The following is a 22,719-nucleotide window of genomic DNA, read 5'->3' as shown; positions in this document are numbered from 1 at the left end:
CTCCAGGCCCGCGCAGGGCGCCGCGGGACAGCAGGGCCGGGGCGGGAGGCGGCGGCGGCCGGCAGGCCCCGGGGCGCGCCCGTGAGCACCGCAGCGCCCGGCTCCGCCTGCCAGCGGCGGGTGCCCGCGGCGGTGCCGCGCCTGGGCGAGCGCGGAGGCCCCGCCGGCCCGTGACCGGCCGCGTCAGGTGACGCGGGTCACGCCGCCTCCCCCGCCCGCTGGGTGCGCGCCCCGCCGGCAGGCTGCGCCGCGCGCTCCGCCGAGCGCCGTGCGGGGGAGGGGAGCGGCGGCGGCGGCGGCGGGGAGCGGCGGCGGGCACGGCGCCAGCGCGGTACCTGGGCCCCCCGCGCCCGCGGCCAGGCGCGCCCCGAGGCCGCCCGGAGGCAGAGGGGCCCTCGGAGCCCCGGCGGGACCGCGGCCGGCATGAGCCAGGTGCCGAGGAAGCTGCCGGAGGAGGAAGAGGGGGACGAGGAGGAGGAAGAGGAGGAGGAGATCGTGGGCTTGGCGGGCTACGCCGACGGGGCCGAGTCCTCGGACGGTGACGCGGAGAGCGGCGGCGATGAGGCGTGTGAGTGCCACCCGGGGCGGCCGCAGCGGCCGCGGCAGCGAGGGCGGCGGGGAGCGGCGTCGCGGCCGCCGCGGGGGCTGCCCCCGCAGAGCCGGGGGGGCGGGCGCCGGCCTCGGAGGGGGCTGTTGGGGCAGCGACCGGCCGCGACTGCGGGTGTGGGGTGAGGCGGTGCGGGGCAGGGCCGGCCCCGCGGGCGCGGAGGTGCGGGTGAGGCGGGCGGGGGCCGAGGTGAGGCAGGGGCGGTGGCGGGCGGGACGGGGCCGCCGCCGGGGAGGCCCGGCTGGGCTGCGGGGGTCGGGCCCGGCTGCCTACGGCTGCGGGTCAGGGAGGAGGCCGGGCCTCCCGCGGCGTCTGGGACGCGGCGAGGGTGAGCAAGGCACGAAGGGAGCCGAGGCGTCCGGGGAGAGGGCAGGCCTCGCAGGGACCGGGCTGGGTGGTAAGAGGCCAGGCTGAGCGGGGATGCTGCCGACGGGACCGGGGGAGGGGACGGGGACAGGGCGCTCCTGGGGGGCTACCGCCGTGACAGAGAGAGCGGGGAGCTCAGAGGCAGGAGCAGGGCAAGGTCTGCCAGGTAGCAGAAGGGACTGGGGATAAGGGAGGAGGCAAAAGGAGTGCAGGCAAAGTGTGTGTGTGTGTGTGTAATCTCCTTTCAGTATTTTCCATGTCTGGGGTGAGAGTTGCTGGCTACTGGTGGCCACAGCCTGATGTGACTTGAGTGTGCCAAGGAGGCGGGGGATGGGGGGGGTTGGGTGTCAGGCTATAAAAGGTGGCGGTGACATGCAGCTCTGTGTGCAGGGCTGCTCTGCAGCTGTGGATGTCAGTTCCCACAGTGGCAGGCTCCGCTAGATGTCTGCTGTCCATGTGTCTGTGCATATGAGGACCCACGTTATTCACTGCGTATCTGTGTCAGTGTGGATGGTGATGCTGGGAAGGACAGGCTTACCAAGAAAAGCAGTCTCATTCAGTAAAAAAAGGCAATGCCAGCTCAGAGCCTGTTGCTTTCATTCAGAGCCTGAATTCATTCTTCCGAGATGTATTTCACAAAGGAGCTTGGAGAACGCTCAGTATCTCCGAGTGAAAAAAGAGCTACCTTTTTATGATAGCATAAGGAAAGGCCACATCTGTTAAACCTACGCTGGTTATTAGCATGCAGAACCTTCTCCTTAAAGGCCCGGTCCTGCGGGCTTTAGGAGGTATCACATTGACTAATGAAATTTTGGGGAGGGGGGTGTTTTGAGTACAATCCTTCATGGCTACAGAATATGGGAATGCTAGGATGTAAGAGCTGTAGCTGAGACTAATTAAAATCTTACTTGCAACTGCTAAATAATTCCTTTTATTTTGACACAAAGAGAATATATTTTAGCATATTTCTTTAGTGCTAAACGAACTTAGCTTTTTCCATAGAGAAGTAATCTGTATTCTGTCCTCAGAGGAATTTATTTGGGTGGTTTTCAATAGGAACTTTGTTAGGCTGTTAAAAATTTCAATTGCTTCTTCCGTAGCAACACCAGAATATTGTACTTAACAGAAACGAACCTTTACATCCTGAATTGCAGAAGACAGTCCATGCAGGGACCTTTTTTACACAGAATTAAAACAAAGGTCCATTTTAACAATCCAGATCCCCTGGCTTTCTGTTTCGTTCTGAATTCTCTGGAGAGACACAGAGCATCTGTAATGGAGGGGGTTGCGGTTTGGGTCCGTGTTTTGTGTATTTAATACTGGGCTGCAAGGCAAGGGACTTTCCTTTTCCCAGTTTCTGTCCTCTGTCTTCCTGGATCTGTACGGTAAGTGGTCCAAAATTCAGTGTCATACCCTCCACTTATCTACACAGAAAGAATGGAAGGGCAGTGTAAGGAGAACAGCTTCAATCAGTTGCTGTTGAAAGTGAAGGGAGAAGCCAGGCTTAAAAGTAAAAGCGTAATTTGTGCCTGTAGGCATACAAGAGATTTCAAAACTTCATATTGGTTATCTCTCACCCCATACTGGTTTCTTGTCTCCAGCCTGAATGCTGAAACCATGCTTTTCTCCTCTTCTTAATCTTCTTACTTTATAAGTATGGTCATATTCAGAGACCTTAAAGCACTTAAGTTTACATAAAGCCTAGTCGTAGTTTTGATATATGCAATTAAAAAGTATTTAGAAGCAGGGAAACCCTCTGCAGTGTCCCCAGGGAAGTAGCTTTAAGGCATATCGTTGCAGATTGATGAATTTGTGGCAGAGTGGAACGAGGTCTTCTAGTTCTGAGTCTTTTCTTTAGCTACAAGAATTTCCTTCCACCAGGTATTTCTGCAATGTTTATAAACCCACAGTAGCTGAACAGCTCTCCTGATTACTTACAAGCTTTTTCTGTTAATTGTTTAGGCTCAGGCCATCTGTTAGCATTGAAGATGTTCATTGTATGTGTTTTGTAAGGCTACTGTCTTTTGACAGCACTCCAAAGTGCTGTAGATATCACAGTCATAGTAGCACTGGAAATGCTATGAGATCAGTGGGCTTGAAAGTACATGAATGGAAAATTTGGGACTCCTAATTCTCCTTTACACAAAAAAGGTTAAAACTTAAAAATGACATAATTGCATTAGTGAGCAAAAAAAAATAAATCATTATGATCTGTATTAGTTTAAAACTAAACTCAGAGGCTTGTCACCTTATGGACAGTAACATAAGCAAAATAATTTCTTTTGACTTGACATCATTTGAGCAGATGAACTGCAGTGCTTTATTTGGATGTTTGAAAACTGGCGAGATCTACAAATACACCTTCCGACGTGGCATCCCCATCACGTATGCCTGTGAAGCACGGATAGTCATCTGCTCTGACAATTAATTGCAATTGATGTGGAATACAGGATGGGCTTCAAAAACTATTTTAATTATCAATTAATATCTCTAATAGCATGGAGATATTGAAGTATTCATTATGAGTTGTGCATCCTGGTGAGAACAGGTCAGGGCTACTACGTGCAGTTCTCAGTTAACTCCTCAGCTCTTCTGCATATTGCAATGCACATAAATTCCACTCCATAAACCAGGGCAACTGCAATTACAGAAATTTTGTAAGGAATTGAGTGCTTCTCTGTGGGGAAAGTACTTTTGGCTTTGTTAAGTTTAATTTGTGAATACTTCAAAGGATACCAGTTCTAACCATTGTGACTTCCGTTACTTCAGTTCTTTATGGCTGCTTAGAAAAGTTGAAATATGAAGGACTTTGATATGCATTGGCAACTGGGATTTTATAACATTTACTCTTTGCAAAAGTGAATGAAGCAAGAAATGCATTGCATCTCACAATAGGGAAAGTTATCTTTCCCATTACAGAATGGGGAAGAGTTTACCGTTTCTCTTAGGCATATTATGATCTCACTCAGTAACCTAGTCTGGGAAGCTGCAGTGATACATCTACTGGCATTTCTGTGGCAAATTAAAGGAGCTGTCATGTACTCTGCAAAGGAATGTGGGCAGGCAGCGCATCGTCCAATTCCATTACATATAAGGTAATCTCTTAACTTTCAGAGGAAAGTGCTATAGCAGCCTTGCTATCTAATCAGGTTTGGATGATACTCATTTACATTTCCCTGTCTTTGAACTGGCAGGATTTCAGAAGTTAAATAACAGTCTTACTAGCAGAAGAGCTGGTGTTCCTTCTTCTCATTGGTAACTCTGTGCCTGCAACTGTGGGGTTTTTTTAGTATGGCTTTAATATAAAGCAATTTCTTTCTAGTATTGCAGTCCATAAAAATCTAACAGTACGGGATAATTTAATACAACAACAATTTTAAACCCCAAGTTATTTTAAATATTTTTTTTTAGCTACATGTGAGTTTTTAGCCTGTTTCTTAAAGAAAAGGGAGTTACATAGGTAGCCTGTCTTCTGGTTGTCTCATCACCAGTCAGAACTTTGGAAACTGCTGTCTACCTTCAACCAAATTTGAATGAAAGACATCTCAAGGATGATTAAGTTCCCACAAGTTTGACGAAAACTGGCATTCAGAAGAGAGGAGAGACCCACATGAAAGTGTCCTGAGAGGGACAGGGGAGCAGCTGTGTGCACTCTCTGTGGCAGCAGCTGGCAAACTGGTGTACACGTGTACAGTTTAGCCAACCAGCATGGGTTGAGCTCCAGATCAGCCATAGCATGTCATATCTGTTTTTTGCAGGATATGTCATAAGACATGCAGGGAGAAGTTGGGGTTATTGTGGTGGGGAGAGGAAGGGGACACAAAGTACAAATCCATAGCAAATTAGGCTTCATAAGTTCTGTTGTGTAAGTTCTGAGCAAGTGGGAGTTTTTTAAACTTACGGAAATATGCAATAAAGCCTCAACCAGATGAGTGTTCTTTACATGCCTTTATAAAGTTCTTGTAAAGCTCTGAATAAATTTTCTTTCCTTCTGATGACCGAAATGCAAATTGCATGATATATGGATATATGCACATTAATGGAATTACATTAATGAAATTGCATTTGGCAGCTGTGGAAACTTTGTGCGTTAAAGAAGAGAGTGGGGTGGAGGAAACGCCATTGAATCCTGTACCTTTGGTTTCCTTTATTGACAAGACTGTACCCCCAAAACATGAAATATTGTTACGTTGTCCTAGAGCAGATGTTTATTACTCTTCTATAGGTGGGAAGTGTTGTAGGCACGTGTTTCTTGCAGCCGCAGGAGGGTACTATCACTGTCTTGGTGGACAGGAAGAGTAGAGCAACGTGTTGACTGTGGTTTATTACTTCCTAAATTTATTGTCTGAGTCAGCAGAAGTTGGCCATTGCTGCATTAGGAGGATGAGGTTCTTAAGGAGTTACCAGTCACTATTCTGCTTGAAGGAGCTCACTGCTCCAGCCTGGCAGTGTTTAATGCGTGATAATTGGCAAGAGCACAGTAAGTGTTAATACCTGTCAAGGCCTTTCAAATGGATTTAAAATGGATAGGATCCCACCGATAATGGATGTAGGGGCCCCCACTGAGTGGCGTAACCACTGACGAGCCAGTAGATGGTGCCGAGGGATGCTTTTATGCTAACTCTGCGAGACCTTCCGTGGAGAAGCCCTCATTCTCTGTAACTGAAGTTCAGGAGGCAAAACCAGACGTGAACGAGGTTCTGAAGGCACGTCCTGCTCTTCTGGTTTGAAACTTGGAAGTGAGGCTTGAGGAGCGCAAGAGGACAGATGTGATTGCCACCCCTGGGTGCGAAACATGCACCTAGGCAAAGGGTTCCTTCAAGCTTTCCATGTTTTTCAACCTGTAAGGCTATGTAATAAATCAACAGGTTCAGTTTGTTGCTGAGGTTTCTTGGTTTGGATTTTTGTACTTTTGGAGTAAACTTGATCACTTAACGTATGGGGGGGGATATTCAGGAAGGATGTGTATGAACAATTATGTGTTAGTTTTCTGCAATTCAAAATTTATCCCAGCAGAAAAAGAGAAAGAAATACAATTCATGTTGTGCTATGAATTATGTTGAATAGTCTGTACTGCAGCGAGTGGGAGAAGGTCTGCCTGACAGCTAGTGTGTTTAGCCTGTTGTCTGATCAGTGTTTTAAACCTGACCACTGTGTGCTGTGAACTTTACTCTGCAGATTTAGCATTGACAACTCAGTTTTTTGTGTTGCTTGTGTTTGATGGTGCAGACAGGGTATCACAGGGGTGTTTGGAAGCTTTTATCCATTTATGTGTAGAGTAATTTTCAGCTCAGTACCAAAGGACTTTAAAAGTTATAGGCCAACTAAATGCATCAATTTAGACTGTTGTAGCTGTTTTGATTAGAGATACCTGAAACTGAAGCTGATGTCCTTACAGGTGTGGATAGCTATACATTCATGTCCTCACAGATATAACAGTATAGTTTACTCCCATAGCCACCTTTATGCTAATATAACTGCATCAGGACTAGAAAATTTTCTGGTTTAGCCTTCTGCAGCCTCTTACAGGTGAAAAGTGGGTTTTCTGATAGTATAGGCTAAGGGGCAAATAATTCAAGTTAAGATGCCTGTAGCACTGCTCCCTAAGCTTAAAAATTGGTAACTTTTGCATCAATCCAAGTAAACATGGCATGAAAATAAATGCATGTTATTTGGTAGTTACTGATTGTATTGCCATAGATTATTACTTTTCTTCTTGTGTGATTTTATTCAGTTTTGGATTTCAATGATCCCTTCAGTACTGAAGTTAAGCCAAGAATCCTGCTCATGGGATTGAGAAGAAGTGGGAAGTCTTCCATTCAGAAAGTTGTCTTTCACAAAATGTCACCTAATGAAACTCTCTTCTTGGAGAGCACAAACAAGATCTGCAGAGAGGATGTTTCCAACAGCTCCTTTGTCAACTTTCAGATATGGGATTTTCCTGGGCAAATTGACTTCTTTGATCCTACATTTGACTATGAGATGATTTTCAGAGGCACTGGAGCACTGATATTTGTTATTGATTCTCAGGTAAAAAAGGGGGCTTTAAACTACTTTTTCCTTTTCTTCCTTCAGCAATAAATGGGTTGGAAAGCATAGATATTTTTTTACAGAGCAAATAAAGTACTTAACTTAGATCACAAATGCATTAAAAGAAAGTCATTAAAACTTGAAGAGCTGCTTGGTTATTTTTAAGCTCTCTTTGCAGTATGTTCAAAAGTTACCTGATTTGCTTTAACATCTCAAGGGTCTTGCTCAGATTCCTAAGTGCTGACAGCATGAGATTGATGCACATGCTGGATGTAGACTCAGGCTTCTAGGGAATTTAAAAATTAAGCTGTTGTTGAACTGTAGCATTATCTAAAAGTAAGTATTGCAAAATTTTGTATATGTATTTTAGGAACTTTCCAACAGTTGTAGCTTTTCTTTTTCCTTCATTAGGATGATTATATGGAAGCATTAGCTCGGCTGCATCTTACTGTGACCAGAGCCTATAAAGTGAATCCAGATATCAACTTTGAAATCTTTATCCATAAAGTGGATGGTTTATCTGATGATCACAAGATTGAAACACAAAGAGATATTCACCAGAGGGCAAATGATGACCTTGCAGATGCTGGATTGGAGAAGATTCACCTCAGGTGAGAAAAGCTGCTATGCAGAGAATCCTAAAGAGGAGAGCAGTTTATTTGACAAGTTACCATTTTCTGTTCTCTTGAAGTAGCAGGCAACGAGCTTTTGATATATGAAGGAAAAGGATAATCAGAGACATTGCATTTGACCTGAGCCAAACAAAGTATTTTATTTCTGATTGCTGTCTTGGAGGGAAAGCTGGAGAGGAGATGTGCTTAAAAACAGATGACAAATACGACAGAGTCCTACCAGTTTTTGCTGCAGCTGCTCTCTTGAAATAAGTTTCTTGGACAGTGGCAGCAACCAGTAGAGCTCCAGACAGTAGATTGTATATGCCACCTACATTGCTTTTGCCTTCTTTGATATCTCTCTGCCTCACAGTCCCCTCCCAATCGCTAGTCCTCACTGCTGCAGCCTGCTTGGAGCCACTTGGGGAAGACAGGTGCTGTATCTTTGCGTTGTCTGCTGATAAAGCAGATTATTGTACAAATAATGGAAAATAGTGGACTTCTGCAGACTGGGAACTAGAGGACATGAAGTTGTCATGGCTTTTTTAGCACTTAAGCCAAGTACAAATATATTCAAAAGCCAAGTACAAATATATTAAAAAGAGAGACCTGCTCCAAGTTAAGAGCTCTTTAGAGCTCTTTACTTGACTGCATCATTGAATTGATAAATAGGTCCACAGCTTTCAAAAAATAGATCATAACAGATGTACTCAGTAATATTGCTCTCCTGCAATTTGAAAAATATTTTCTTAGGAATACCAAGGTGGGAGTTGCATCATGAAGTTCTACATCAAGGCCTAGTTTGCAGTGTCTAGAGTTTTTTTTTTGTATGGAGATGAAGTCCTATGCTTCAATCATAACAAATGACTTTTGATCACAAGGGGTAATTGCATAAAATGTAGGCACTTGCTGTTTGACAATATTTCATTTCACTCATACTATGAAAGGTACATCATGTTCACAGTATGTGGCTAAAAGGAAAATGTGGTGACGTTTTTTTCCAGCTTTTATCTGACAAGCATATATGATCATTCTATATTTGAAGCATTTAGCAAAGTGGTACAGAAACTGATTCCGCAGCTCCCAACACTGGAAAACCTGCTTAACATCTTTATTTCAGTAAGTACTTGTTACATACTTTGTCTGTAGATCCAGCTCTGTCCAACATGCATGTTCAGATACTCTGTTCACTGCCTTCTGAGACATTATGAGCAATGTGAACTCTCAGAGAAATTACCAGAACTTAGCTGAAATGTACCCACATGCAGCTTGGCCTCGCCTCCCTGTCTATTACACAGTGTTGCTGCGCAGCTGAGAGTGTTTCCTGAATCACATGAAGTGGGTTAGCAGTTGTCCCTTTTCTGCTCATACCTTGATCTGAATGTTGCAAAGGTCTGTGCTGCATGCATTTAAGTAGTACTTAAAACTTCTGTAAATGAATTCTTAAAGGAACATCATCTGGTCTGACCTCCTATGGAGAATTGTCTATAGTGCTTCCTAGAATTCATTCTACATTGTATCAAAGTTTACCCCACTTCAAAAAAAAACATCTCTTCTTATCTTGAAATTTTTAGAGATAGAGTCCATCACAACTTTCACCACTTCTGTAGTTACTCTGAAGGCCAGTTAGGGATCTTTGTATATCTGGTGGCTTGTTACTACTGTGGAGGCTCCGCTGTTCCTGTATGTGTGGTCTCTCTCCTTTATACTGGTTCTGAGACTCACGCGTCCCCTCCTGGAGTCACTGACACACACTAATGCGCTGTTTAATTTAGTTAAAAGCAGGTCATGGAGGAGTCCAACATGCTCTTGTTTTGGCACAAGACAAGAGATGGGAACATGTGGCCATGAGCAAAGGGGAACACAGTGAGTAGGTTGTAAAAAGGAGGAACTCCCTGTTTTGGTGGTCGTTAAATCAGGTCATAGTAGCTCCTGAAACTGCACCCTTTCTCACAATATTCTAATTTTGCACCTTGCATCTAGCATTGATTTGTCAGGCTTCAATTTCCAAGCAAGGCATTTTGTTGTTCCTTTTTTGTGATTTTGATGTAATGAAATATTTAATATCATTCAACAGCCTGTAAAATAAAATTAGACTTCACAGTTTCTCAGTGTAGGGTGTGAAAATGGAGAGAGAGAAGAGTTGGATGTGTTGCTGAAAGGGAAAGCTAGGGTTAGAGGAAGGTCTTTCCAAAACATACTCTCCTACTGTTAAGTAGCAAGTTATGCTGTTTCACAATGAATGGACTGTATACCAGGTGCCATCCAGTGTCAAAATCCACTTAGGACAGAAGAGTATTGACAGAAGTTCTGGAGCAGTTGGATATTGAATAAGCCACACAGTCTTAAAGAGAAAGCTGTCTGAATGATAGTCCAGCTTGTGCCAGAGTCACCCCAGTGACTCATATTGTGAGTCACATCTCTGTATGGGGTCTCCTCATTGTTTGGAGGTGCTGAAGAATTTGTACCAAACCACCAGATGAATCAAGCACAAGCTGCTACCTGAATGACTGACGACAGTTGCTTGTGCACCCAGAACACCCAGGAGGCAGCTCCAATAATATCTAGAATGTCAGATGTAATTTGTAAGGAAGAATGAGTCTTTCAAATATATGGGAAGTCCAAAAAAGATTTGTTCCTTTGTTCAGTATGAGAAAGAGTCTCAAACTGATCCTTAGCTCCAAATAGAGCAAAACTCAGTTTGTTAATGACCTAGAGGAAGGTTTAGCTGTATCACTATGTCCTCAGCATGCTTACTGTCTGTTTTTACAAGTGTCTTCTATCTGTAGACAGGAGACTCGGAATGACTATTTGCAACCACAAGAAGACTAAACATCATTCTCCAGCACAGAATTAGTTAGCAGGTGCCTCTTTACTTTAGCACTTTAGTGACAACAAATCTTGATGTGGATTTTGGTCATGCCTTACTTCAGGAAGCCAGTGTGGTGGATATCCAAGTGTGGGTGTATTGGTGTTCTAGTTTGAGTTTTGCAGCAACATTCATGAGGATGTGCTTTCATTTATGCCATGAAGACTTCCAACATGAAAAGCTGATGACTACAAAAATAGATCTGTGATCACTCTTAAGTTCACAGCAGGTTTTTGCCTACCTTCGTAGTGCCACAGTGTGTTAGCTTGTATGTTTGAAGAACCATCAGTGTGTTAATACAGCTTCTACATTCTTTAATGTAACTGCTTGTAAATCATGAAGTAACAGTTGGTTTGGCATTCAGAACCCATGTAAACCTTACCTGACTAACTCTTATCAGCATATAGATGGATTTCTGGTTTTTAATTACTGTGACCTTACCAAGCAATCAAGTTGTGTGACATGGGAATGTGGATTTTCATTTTAGCGTTGTTGGGATTTCTTTGAGAGATGTTAAAAAAACAAACAATGAGTTATCATGATAAAAATAAGTTGTTTTGTTTATTTAATTATTTAAATTTTATAATTTGTAAATTCAAATGTAGTATTTCAAGCTAAAACTCATTCAGGACATCTGCAGTTTGCTGCAAGACCTGTCTAAATAATTGTCCAAAGTTCATTCCTAACTGTAAGTGACTTGTAAAAATTACTTTTTAGGGCCAAATTCTGGCTTATTCTTCATACTTTCAAGAAGGAAAAAGATAAGCCTATTTACCTAACCTAGGAATTGGAGTAATACTGCCAGTTTTATTGAACCCGTTCCATTTAAAGAATAGAAACTGCCTTCTACTTTATCATACCAAGTGTAGCTGAGAAACATGGTTTGAATTTCAACTACCTCATGGTTTTTACCTATCTAAAATAAAATCTCATATATTTGTGCAGATTTTTCATAGTGACTCTCTGGGTTCAGATTAGCCATGGAAGAGTCTTGCATCACTTCAGAGTGCTTGATAAAGCTTCTAGCACACGTTACATCTTCTTTCCAGACTGTAGGGTTGTGTCAGAGATAACTAGTGCTTATTCTGACCCTGCTCTCATTGACATCAGCGGCAGCATTTTGTTCAGTTGTGTAAGGCAGCTGTTGGCCTTTGTTTCTGTAATAAGGAACCCTACTGCTGAAGTAACAGAAACAGTTGATTTCTTATTTTCATTTTCCCTGACTGAGCATTAAGGATGTAATGTCTCTTTGAATAGTATTTTTTATTCACTGTTTCCTGATTTGTTTTATGACTTGTAATTATTGTTTGTGATTATTTTTTTTCCCTTGAGCAGTTTCCTCTCAAACATTCTGGCAAATCCTTTACTTTTTCGTTTAAAGTGGTACTAAAACCCAGGGCAAATAAAATCTTTGGAGTCATATGGGCACAATTCAGTGGTTACTACTCCCGGCAGTCTATCCTACCCTGTTGCAGAGGTTACTGTCATCATACAAAGTTTGACAGAAGCAGTCTGTCAATAACTTCGTTAAATAGTTGACTTGGAAAAGAAAGTTTCTCAGTAAGTCCTACCACGATGTATTAATTTCAGTGACAATGAGCGTGGTTTAAGTAAAGACACCAAGCTCAGCCCTTACCATCAGGCATAACTGCTGACATGGCAGATGTCTCCAGATAAAAACCTTTTAAACTGTCACTATGAGTACAGCAGGCAGGCTGCAGCAGCTGGAGTTCTGAGATGGAAAAATCACTTCTCATTGTTAAATGTTATTATATTGTCACTGCATCTCAATAATGTAAAATATGTCTCACCTGTACAGCTGAAATTGTCACTATAGCTCTCTATATAATGCAAAAGTTCATAATTGATTCTTCATGAATGACACTACAGGGCTTGAGTTCCAACTTCTTTTGTCTAAAATGACTTATTTTCAAATACGTATTCTGGCAATGAATTATGGCTATATACTTACATAATAGTTACAGGTGAATCTTGTGATAAATCTTATTTTACAGCATCTGTTGAAGTTTGTGAGGTGCTGTCGGAATTATTATTTAAAAATTAAAATTACAGAATTATCACTTGTGGCCAGAATAACCAAAATAAACATGCATACGTTTTTGTTCTTAGTGCTCAAAGAATGTAGACTTACAGAGGTGTGTAGGCTGAAAAGGACTTTTAGAGGTCAGCTCCTGCTCAGTCAGGCTAGTTAGAGCAGGTTGCTCATGGCTGGATCCAGCCCTGCTTTGTGTATCTTCAGGGGTGGAAACTACAAACTCTGAGGTCAGCATGTCCCAGTGCTTCATCACTCTCCTGCTTTTTTTTTTTTTTCTTGTATCAAGTTAGAATTTCAGCTTGCATCTTTTGCCTCTTGTCCTCCAACATGGTAGCTCTGAGAAGACTTCGTCTCTGTCTTCTCTGCACCCTTACATTAGGTATTTGTAGATAGCAACGAGCTTTCTTCTCTTCAGGCTGAACAAAGCCAGTTCTTTTGAGACTATCCTTGTACATTGTGTGCTTCAGCCTATGCACCTAAGGTATCCACAGTTTATACTTTATTTTAAATTGCTTCTTATTAATGACTTACTGAAATGTGCCACTCACAGAGTCTTTTCCACAATGAAATGCAAGAAATTCACCTCTGGGCTCTTATTATTGATGGAAGTTCCCAGCCTCAGCTGTGTGCATGATGGTGGAAGAATTAAGCCTCTTTAAGAAGAAAATGGCCAAAATATTGCTGGCCATTGTTCAATAGCATACCTAGCATTAAAATTTTTCTACCTATTTCAAGAAATTTGGAAAGTGGGGGGTCACTTTTTAATCTCTTAATTCTTTGTTAAATAGTTGACTTGGAAAAGAAAGAAGAAAAAAGGAAAAATTCTGCAACTATGAAGGAAGCTGAAGCTATTAAAGTGTGTCAGGGGCTTTCAGTGTGGTTTTGGTAGCTACAAAACCGCTGTGGCAGCAGTCCCAAACCATATTAAAAAGGGAAGCCCATATATGGAGAAAATTTGGTTTGATGAAGAAAGTTGCTTCTCTTCCTGTATATGTGAATTCTGAAGGACATTTTGTAGCTTGAGTTTTAGCAGTACTGGGAAATTGCCCATTGTGTTCATGCTGGGACAGCTGCTCAGGTGCAATAATCCCTTGGTATCAGCAAGCAAACTACTGTTTTCAGTTAAGCAGTACATATTTTTTCCTCGTCCAGGAAGCAGAGGCTTATGGCAGTTTACCTTATCTACACAAAGAATATGAGCTAGCATTCCTGGCTAGCCTCTGAGAACCATGAATACAATACATTTCCAGTATGGAGTGAGTCGTAATCAGCTTGGCAGGGTGACAGGAACATAGCTGTCATCACATTAGCAAGCCTTAGCATTATAAACATGGGTTTAACCACCAATGCTACATGAAAACTGAAAGAGCACCATCAAAATACTGCTCTTTCTCCTGTGGTTCTGAAAGATGTTCTAAGGAACCAGACACTAAAACATCTACAAACCCCAGAGACAATTTCTCAGTTCCCTTGAGAAATTAGTGCCTAAGCACTGCTGCATTCTTTGTCCATTAAATTTTTCTTTTTCTTGTTTCTACCTTCTTGCATGTCCAGCTAGAATAACTTTAAATTACAGCTGTCTTTATATGTCCATTGTTACAGTCAAGAACCCAAAAGCTTGATCTTGGAAGACTTTTTCCCCCTGAAAATAAATGTAATCTCTCCAGATGTTTTCCAGAGGGGGGAGTATGGGAGTGTAACTTGGCATCATGTCTGCTCAGAGGCAGAGTGTGTCAGAAGGTCTGTAATCATCAAGGTTTGCTACAAATATGAGAGTGCTGTAGGTACAGTTCTTCCAAAATGAGCTTGATTGCAGTTTAACTTCCACTTCTTCAGCCTAGCTTTTTATGTAACGGACAAGTAGGGGAACAAAAAAGCTTATTAATTTGAAGGCATGGCTTCCATTTTATTTTTCTTTCTTCTTTTCTTAAATAGAATTCTGGGATTGAAAAAGCATTTTTATTTGATGTAGTCAGTAAGATCTATATTGCAACGGACAGTACTCCAGTGGATATGCAAACTTACGAGCTCTGCTGTGATATGATAGATGTTGTCATTGACATTTCTTGTATATATGGGTAAGTAAATTGTTAACATTATTCATAAAACTGTGTACCTGGAATCCGAATGGCCTTCAGAATTGGAATGATGTCAGTATAAACAATAATGAGAATGTGTAATTTGTCAGGACAGGTAAGAAGGAGGAAACGGCAGGCCTCTGAGGTACAGATCCCCTGCTAGCAACAAGCACTGTTTCCAGCCTAGCCTCTTTTGTGAACACCTTCTTTTCTAATAAGTTTTTTTTGGAGAAAGGAGTGGGAAGTAACCAACCTAAAATAAAAGGAAACATTAACAACGTTTTTTTGTTCCCCAGGGACGAATTTAACAGAAGGATGCCTCACATGTTAAAAAAAATTGGGGCCATATTTAGTTTTGTTTAATAGCTAGTGGCCTCTACTGGCCTTAGTGAGCTGCTTCACTCTTGCTTCATTCGGTTCTTCATTGTCTGTCCTCTTTTTCCCTACATGACCTTTGTGGGTTTTTTTTTCATTTTCTCCTCCTTATACATTGGTAGCTGGAGATCTCCTGTGGTAGCATGTACATCTACTTGCAAGTTATGTTTTAAATGCCTTGGCCCTTGGCCAAATGTAATGCCAGCTATTCCTGGGAAAGATGGGGGCACATTAAGAGTCAGTGCATTAAGAAGACTTGGAGGCTAAATCACAGCATGCTTAGAGTGTGGGATTCTTAGGTGGCCTTCCATTTTTACCCACTGACAGATGTATTGCACTGTTGGAGAAGGTATAAGGGAGAATCTTGGTGCAGGTGTGCAATAAACATTAGAACTTTGAAAGGAAAATTTTGAATATCTTTCTAAAGATTCTTAGGTTTGTATATTCTACTGTGTGTTCCGGATTTTCGAGTCAGTCACTTCAGTAACTGTAGAAGAACTTGTGTTTTACAGACGTGCACAATGAAGGATGCTGATTCTGTGGCATTTTTTTTGTACAGAGAAAGTTGCTGCTGCGTAGTTCAAAAGACTATACGTGTGTTTATTGCCTGTATAACACCACTTGTGGAACACTCTATTCACAGAATGTCACACTGCCACTGTCTTTGTGTAACCACTTAGCGTTTATCACCAGAAATCTGGTTGCCATGTTTTAGCTGTAGAGTAAAGGCATGATACTACAGTTAATTTCTTGTGCTCTGTTCCTGAAGCGTCTGTGGAACTTGCTACCTTAATATGTTATTGATACTAATTTTTATGGGAGGTTGGTGATAACTACCCATTTAACAAGATCTGTGTGTGCATTCAGGAACGAGGGCAAAATTGCAAGGTACAAAACTAATACAGTGATCATCATGACACATCATCTGTGAAAGAGAAATCTCTTCATGATGGGATGTTGCAAAAGTCAGCATCTCGTGAGGCAAGTCTCATGATGGCTTAAACTATCAGCCAGCTGCCACTGCTCAAGCAAGTTTACTGGATTTGGAATTATCAGTACAGACTTACTGGTTCACATGTTTTAGATAAAGTCATAATACAGTGCATTGATTAAAAGAAAATACAGCCTTGTGCTAAAAGGTTGGTAACTAACAGAGGAAAAAATAAAGCTTCAGTTCAGGTACTTTGCAGTCAAACAATCTGATTTCTAGCCCCAAATCTTAAGATTTCATATGTTATTGGATAAAAGATATAATCTCTATGTCGTCTTAGTTTACGTAAAGTGTAGTTTGAGGAAGAGTCTCTCTGAAAGGCTAAAATGTAAATTTCATAAAATTTGAGATCATCTGGTGAAAGAACCAATGGGGGGAGTACTTTTGTTAGCTTGTCTGGTGGCTTATCTTTCCTTGTTTGTTTGTTTGTTTGAATATTACCCTTTAGGCTTAAAGATGATGGCACTGGAACTCCTTATGACAAAGAATCAATGGCAATCATAAAACTGAACAATACAACTGTCCTGTATTTAAAAGAGGTGACGAAATTCCTTGCTCTTGTTTGTTTTGTCAGAGAAGAAAGCTTTGAGAGAAAAGGTATTTTTCCCCTTTTCTAGTATTGCATTACTTTTCCCTTGTATTAGTGAGTTAATGAATAACTGTGGTTGTCATTAGCTGATAACGGTCTCTTAGGTGTATCACAAATATTAAAGGTAAGTACAGCTTGATAGAGCTTACGTAACATGTTTAAGGCATGAAGTATTTATGCTGGCATTAAGATAAAATGAAATCATAAACGTATTTGACAACTTTCTGATATGAAAGCATAGGAAAGTTTACATCCAGAGCAGTAAAGCTTCCATCTGCAACAGTAGAATGTGTCAGTTTATCTTGGCTGACATTGATTTGTGCCTGTTGGCGCCAGCATATGCATTTGGAACAGCTTGTGTGCCATAACCACGGGAAAATTACTGGAACTGGCTGATAGAAATATGTTCTTGCTTTTCTCATCTCTGAAAGGAGGCTTTTGAAAAGCTGCGTATTTGGGACCTAGGTGGCTTTCATATTTTGCTGTTTTACAGTGCATAAAATTTCTTGGTTATCTCTGACTCTGATCAAGGTCAATACTGAAAGCTTAGTTCATAATTGCTCTCCTTGCTGGCATGATGTTCACTGAGTTACTTGTCTTAGTGAAATGCCGAGACCAGAACTGAGCAGTGGAAGAACGAGCCATCATTTGGGCTTGTGTAGCCATCTTGATACTAATTCACCAGTCAGTGTTGGTGTGTTTGTGAATGCAGTACTCCTACCATGTCTGCTGAGCTGTTGACAGCTATTTAGCATTTATTTTATAGAACTTCAACTGGTCAGATTTCTCTTTCATACCCATACCACCTTTATTATCTATGAATGTTCGATGTGGTCACTTTCTTTTTCTGCTGTAAGCATAAGGAGTGTTACTTCTACATACCTACAACAACACTGTTTCAGAAAAGACACCATATTGAGTAAACAGCTCTTAGGGTTTGTCCGCAACTGTGTCAAGTTGTTGCGTCTGTATGGTTTGTGACGCTTTGTGCTGTAGCCTGTACTCTTCAACAGTACAGTTCTGGTATTACAATGCAGATTAGCTTTTGGTGCCTGGAGACTTCCACATAATATTTTGTCTGAACTATAGGGAGAGAGAAAAAAAATTCCTGGAAAAAAATTAAAAGTGTAACATGGTTAGAGTTTAAACCACTTGAAATATATACCATGTCCTCTTAGCAAAATTGAAGTGGAAAACACTGCAGTATTTCAGTTTAGAAAACTTACTGCATTAACCTGGAATGAGGTCATACGCACAGTACCATAATTCTAAAATTGTATTCCAGTATTATACAACCGTAGCACCCAGTGTCTTCCAATTGACTACCAATATGGCTTTACAGCTTTTCTGTGGGATCATATTCAGCCTACTCACATGGTAATGTTATCTGCCTATTATGTATATATGTAATCTAACAGCATGTCTATTGTGTTATTTTTCAGCTACAATGTAAGGTGAAATATAGCTGGCTCTTATTTGGTGATATTTCTATAAAGTATCTGTTTCAAAGCTTACGCATTGTCAAAAAATGAAAATTCTTTAATTACTAGATGCTACTTATTTTTATCACAGTTATTCTGTGAAGCAGATTTACAAAATGACACGATATCTTCTGAAATATTTTTTCTTGCAGTGTGATGAGCACTTCTTCAAAGCTCTTTATTAAGTTAAAGCTTTATCTGCCAGTGAACTTCTATTTGTTTTCTCTTAAGACTAGAAAGTATGTTTAGTATCAGATGTAGTATGAAACTGTAATGCTCAGTGAATTATGTGTATTAATTAAACGTGCTTTTGCTTAGCACAGAAGAAAATGCCCGGAAAATTCACTGATCATGACCTCCAGAGAGAGAGTGTGGTATTTCACTAAATGTAGAATATAAGCAATTTTTTCATTACTTAATGTATATAAATGTTTTTATTAATATGGAGAATATTTCTGTCTCTGTAGGATTAATAGACTACAATTTCCATTGTTTTCGAAAAGCCATACAAGAAGTATTTGAAGTAAGAATGAAAGTAGTAAGATCTCGAAAACATCAAAGCCACATGCAAAAAAATAAAAGACCCACTCCCAATGGGACACCAAGAATGCCACTGTAACTGAGGTTTCCTGGCAGTGTGGCAAGCAAAGTTTGCCTGAAGTTGATGTGACTTCTGCATCTCATTGCACTGAGTGAAAAGAAAAACAAACGGGACTGATGTATTATATGAATTTGCCCTGAATGTTCAGAAAGCACTGTTTAAATATTTTTATCCAATCTTTTTTTCATATAGTGAGCACTTTGAGCAAAAATGTTGTATATATAAGCATTGAGGTGAACACTTGTAAGAATTTTCTTAATATATGCTGTAAACCTTTTTCATGCCATATTAAGAAAAAACAGCTGTGACAGAAATACTGGGTACATAATTTGCACTTTTTCATGTTTTACTTGTGGAGTTGGACTTTGATAAACTTAGTTTTTATGGTGATTTTGATGCATGGTGTCAGGTAAAATGTATGCTGTAGTTTATTTACCTGCTACAATCAAATTGGTTAGTAAACAATTAAGAAAACTTGGTACAATGCCTTTAAAAATTTGTGACAGCTAATACCTAACATTCATACAGATCTAATTTCATATATTTTTCAATTTGTAAACTGAAGAATAATTTTGAAGTATTACAGCAATAAGCACCTTTCCAGGGATCATAACTGGTAGGTAAATATTAGCTTTTATAAAACAGGCTTTTGGCCAGATTTCATCTGGAGTTCTCCATAACACTGGTTGTGCCCTCTATTGGGTCTGTTTTTATTATTTACCTCAGCATATACCACTAAAATACCTTTCTATAAAGATAAATTGTTTTGTAAAATGGCTCTATGTTGCACTTGTATTTTTATAAGGCTTCAGAGGAGGGTGTTGTATCTGAAAGTTTGAATTGCTAAGTTTGATTTGAGAGCCTGCACATCTACAGTTGGCACAGTGAAGAATGTTTTATGTATTTCCACCCTGGTGTTCTGATGTACTGATAGAAAGTCCTAAAGGTGTTGGCAGTGTGTTCTGGTTCCCTCTAACAGGGGTATGTCTGTGATTGAAATCAAGAAGAGGCCATTAAAATGAGGACTGGTCAACCTTACCTGTTGTAGTAATCAGCGTACATCACTAATTTTTATTTTAATATTGAACATGGGCAGACTTACCACAGGAGCAGCCAGGACAGCAGAGCACTCTCAAACCTAAAAAAGTAAAGCTTATTTTCTGAGTTCTGTATCCACTGGTTTTGTTTAATTAATGATACAAAATTACAGTTTCTAGTCCGAAGAGCAACTGTTTTTTTTTTCCCCCAGTCCTGCCACAAACCAATCGCATGCACAGTCCGGCAGTGTTGTCGGCAGCTCTTGGGAGAGGGAAGAGCACGAGCTGAATGAGAGGCAGTTTGCCATACACCAGAGACAGGTAAGGGGAGCTGGTACCTCACTCATTCATAACTAATCTACCCCTAGCTGAGATAGTTCTGGAGACAGATGGGAAATTGAAATGTGAAAGTTTTCCCTTAGCCAAGGTAAGGCATAATGCTACATGTCTATCAGTGAGTTAAGAGCCCCCAGTGTTGAATAAGGAGGGGTTTAACCTGTGGTTAGCAAGTCTAAATTCAGTTGTGGTTTCAATGCAAATGCAAAGTTTCTGTATTTCAAATCTTTCTTTTTCTTTTAGATTTTATTGAGATCCTAGGCTTTAAAGGGTAATACCCCATATGCTACAAGAGCCACTTCTGACAAGGCAGTGTTGAGGTACCATTTTTAAAATTAGAAATTGTGCAAGAAGTAATCACTTTCCAAATAGTGCAGTATTTCCAAAATGCCTGATCTGTGAGTCTCCATTTTTATGTATCATTGGAGTTGCCTACACACAATAGGGACCATTATTGAACAAGCCATGTCTCTTTAAAACACTGGTTTAGAATAAACCTAAATCAATTTAGCATCCCATAGACACTTTAAAGTCAGGAGCTGTGTAACTGTAAAAGATTGGTTCCAGCAACTTGCTGTAGTTGAGGAAATCTTTGTAAGCAATTCAATAGGCAGTGGCCTGGAGTACTTAATGGATTCTTTGAAGAGTTAAAATGCATCCTTAAGCATGCACTGGAACATGGATATTAAAATGTTACAGTGCTGGAATGTCTTTCTAAAATTCTGTGATTACAGACATGCTATGCGTTAGCGTGGAAGTGTGATTGACAGGAGCAAACTACTCTGATAAAGTATAATTCAAATGGATCATTTGAAGCCGCATGTTTTGTGATGGAACAATTATTTTTTTCTCATTAAAAGAAAAATTCTGGGTTTTCTTGCATGTGAAATTGCACTCCTGTGATAAAGTTTTATACTAAGGGAGTTAATTCTGTGAAAGTACTGCAGTGATTTTTAAAATAAATTTTAAAGAACCTAAAAACTCCAGCCATTTTTATATGTATCATCAGATTAAGTTGAAGAATTAAAGAAAATCACCCTAAACAGGTCTTTATATACAGTAGCAACTGTTTGCTTTAATGACATGTTTACTGTCCCTGTCATTTGCAATAGTCATTGCAGAATATTTTTTTCTTAAATTGAACATTGAGCTTTTTCCATTTTTGTGCAGAATGATGTGCACGATGTTATTACATAGTGATCTTTGTTGCCGCGGCTTTATTTTTGTCCTTTTCAATGGGGAAATCTGATCATTAACACCAAAATTTCGTATTCAGATTCTAAATATTTATTGATAGACACATATGAATTTACTCAATTACCAACAAACACCTCAATTTCACCCACTTCAGCTGTGTGGAAAATGAGAAATAAGCTTGGTTGGGAAACTGTTGGGCTCCTCTGATATGGTGCATATGGTTGACATCCCACTTGATTTCCCACTGTATTGATATCTGCACATTAGCTCATGTACATCTCTTCTAATGGCTACATTTTAAAAAGAATCTAACAGACTGTTCCTTTTCATTTTGCTTTTGCCTTGGTATCTTCTGTGTTAACTTTCTCATTTTGCTGTCTCTGTGTAGGTGTTTTGTCATGAGCAGGTCAGATACCCAGTTCCCTTGGTTCCTGCCAGTCTATTTTCTCTTTGGCTTATAGGCATTATGAGCTACAGGCTAGGTCTTGGGGAAGAAAGCTACTGAAAAAATACTAAGTACAAAAATAGCTGAATTGTATAAAATCCATTACATGCTACTAACATCCTTAAAAATTATTCAACATATTTATGCTGTAGCTTGGTATGTATGCACACCATAAAATACATGTTCATATTCAAGTTACAGTTCATGCTGGCAGTCAGATTCTAAACATTTCTTCATCATCTCTGGAACATATTTTACAAGATAACATTCATATGGATAGATATGTCCAGGGAAAAAATAGATCTAATGCAGCAGTCTGTCATAATGTCTCTTGGACTAAACTAACATTTTTAATAAGGTAAAAGATTTTCAGGAGACTATCAGAGGATATGATCTACTGAATCTTTTCCTTAATAATACCAGAAGCCATGATGAGAAGGAATGATTATTTATTGCAGAACTGCTGAGTACCAGAAGGTAGAGAAAAAACTATTGATATCCTTTCTGAAAAAAACCCAAAAACCAAATCCAAAAACCAAAAAACAACCAGCAACAACAAAAAACCCAAACAAAACACCAAACCAGTAACTAAACCTGCATTAGCCTAAATTGTGGAGGGTTGGGATCCTCACAAATCACCTCACAAATGAGTGCAAACGTGAGAGACAAAAAACCCACAGTGGCCTAGTGTGCAGGCCAGAACATTTGACAGTCCATTCGAAGCTGCCTTCTTTCACAAAATGCAGGCCAGGAAAAGATGATGCACTTATCACAACAGGCTGCATGCATGTACATTGAACCATGTGGAGGTGGTCTGCGTGAGATCAGTTGCACCGTGTGGTCCTCAAAGGCCCATGTAGTAGGCAGGGAGTTGCAGGACAATATCAGCTGACTTCACTGTTATAGCAGGATTTTCCCTTCTTATATAGGTTTTTACCCCCACTCAGTGTGAACTAAAAGCCATTCTGGACTCTGCTGAAGTAAAGGATAGTGTCAGTACAAATGTAAGTATAAACCAGGCGTGAACGTGTTCACACTGGAAATCAGAAA

General features: G+C 40.6%; 2 protein-coding genes across 3 annotated transcripts in view; both read left to right on the top strand.

The window, feature by feature from the left end:
- The first annotated feature begins 230 nt into the window (after window positions 1–230).
- Window positions 231–19,432, top strand: RRAGD (Ras related GTP binding D). Of its 2 annotated transcripts, none has more exons than XM_037392719.1 (7): window positions 231–568; window positions 6,708–7,003; window positions 7,415–7,614; window positions 8,619–8,733; window positions 14,475–14,617; window positions 16,432–16,580; window positions 18,521–19,432. In XM_037392719.1, the coding sequence occupies exons 1-7, from the start codon at window positions 424–426 to the stop codon at window positions 18,670–18,672; spliced, it is 1,200 nt and encodes a 399-aa protein (XP_037248616.1). In that variant the 5' UTR covers window positions 231–423; the 3' UTR covers window positions 18,673–19,432. The 2 variants fall into 2 exon arrangements, with proteins under 2 accessions (XP_037248616.1, XP_037248615.1); XM_037392718.1 differs by lacking the exon at window positions 231–568 and adding an exon at window positions 4,420–5,453 and having other exon boundaries at window positions 18,521–19,430.
- A 493-nt stretch (window positions 19,433–19,925) lies between these two features.
- UBE2J1 (ubiquitin conjugating enzyme E2 J1) overlaps window positions 19,926–22,719 on the top strand; it is a 42,968-nt gene continuing 40,174 nt past the window's right edge. The window contains exon 1 of the mRNA XM_037392721.1: window positions 19,926–20,012. The gene's annotated coding sequence lies outside the window, so the exon portion shown is untranslated. The remainder of the gene's footprint in view (window positions 20,013–22,719) is intronic.

This window comes from Falco rusticolus, chromosome 6 (assembly GCF_015220075.1).
Source record: "Falco rusticolus isolate bFalRus1 chromosome 6, bFalRus1.pri, whole genome shotgun sequence".
Taxonomy (NCBI): Eukaryota; Metazoa; Chordata; class Aves; order Falconiformes; family Falconidae; genus Falco; species Falco rusticolus.
This window is presented reverse-complemented; position numbering and strand designations above follow the sequence as displayed.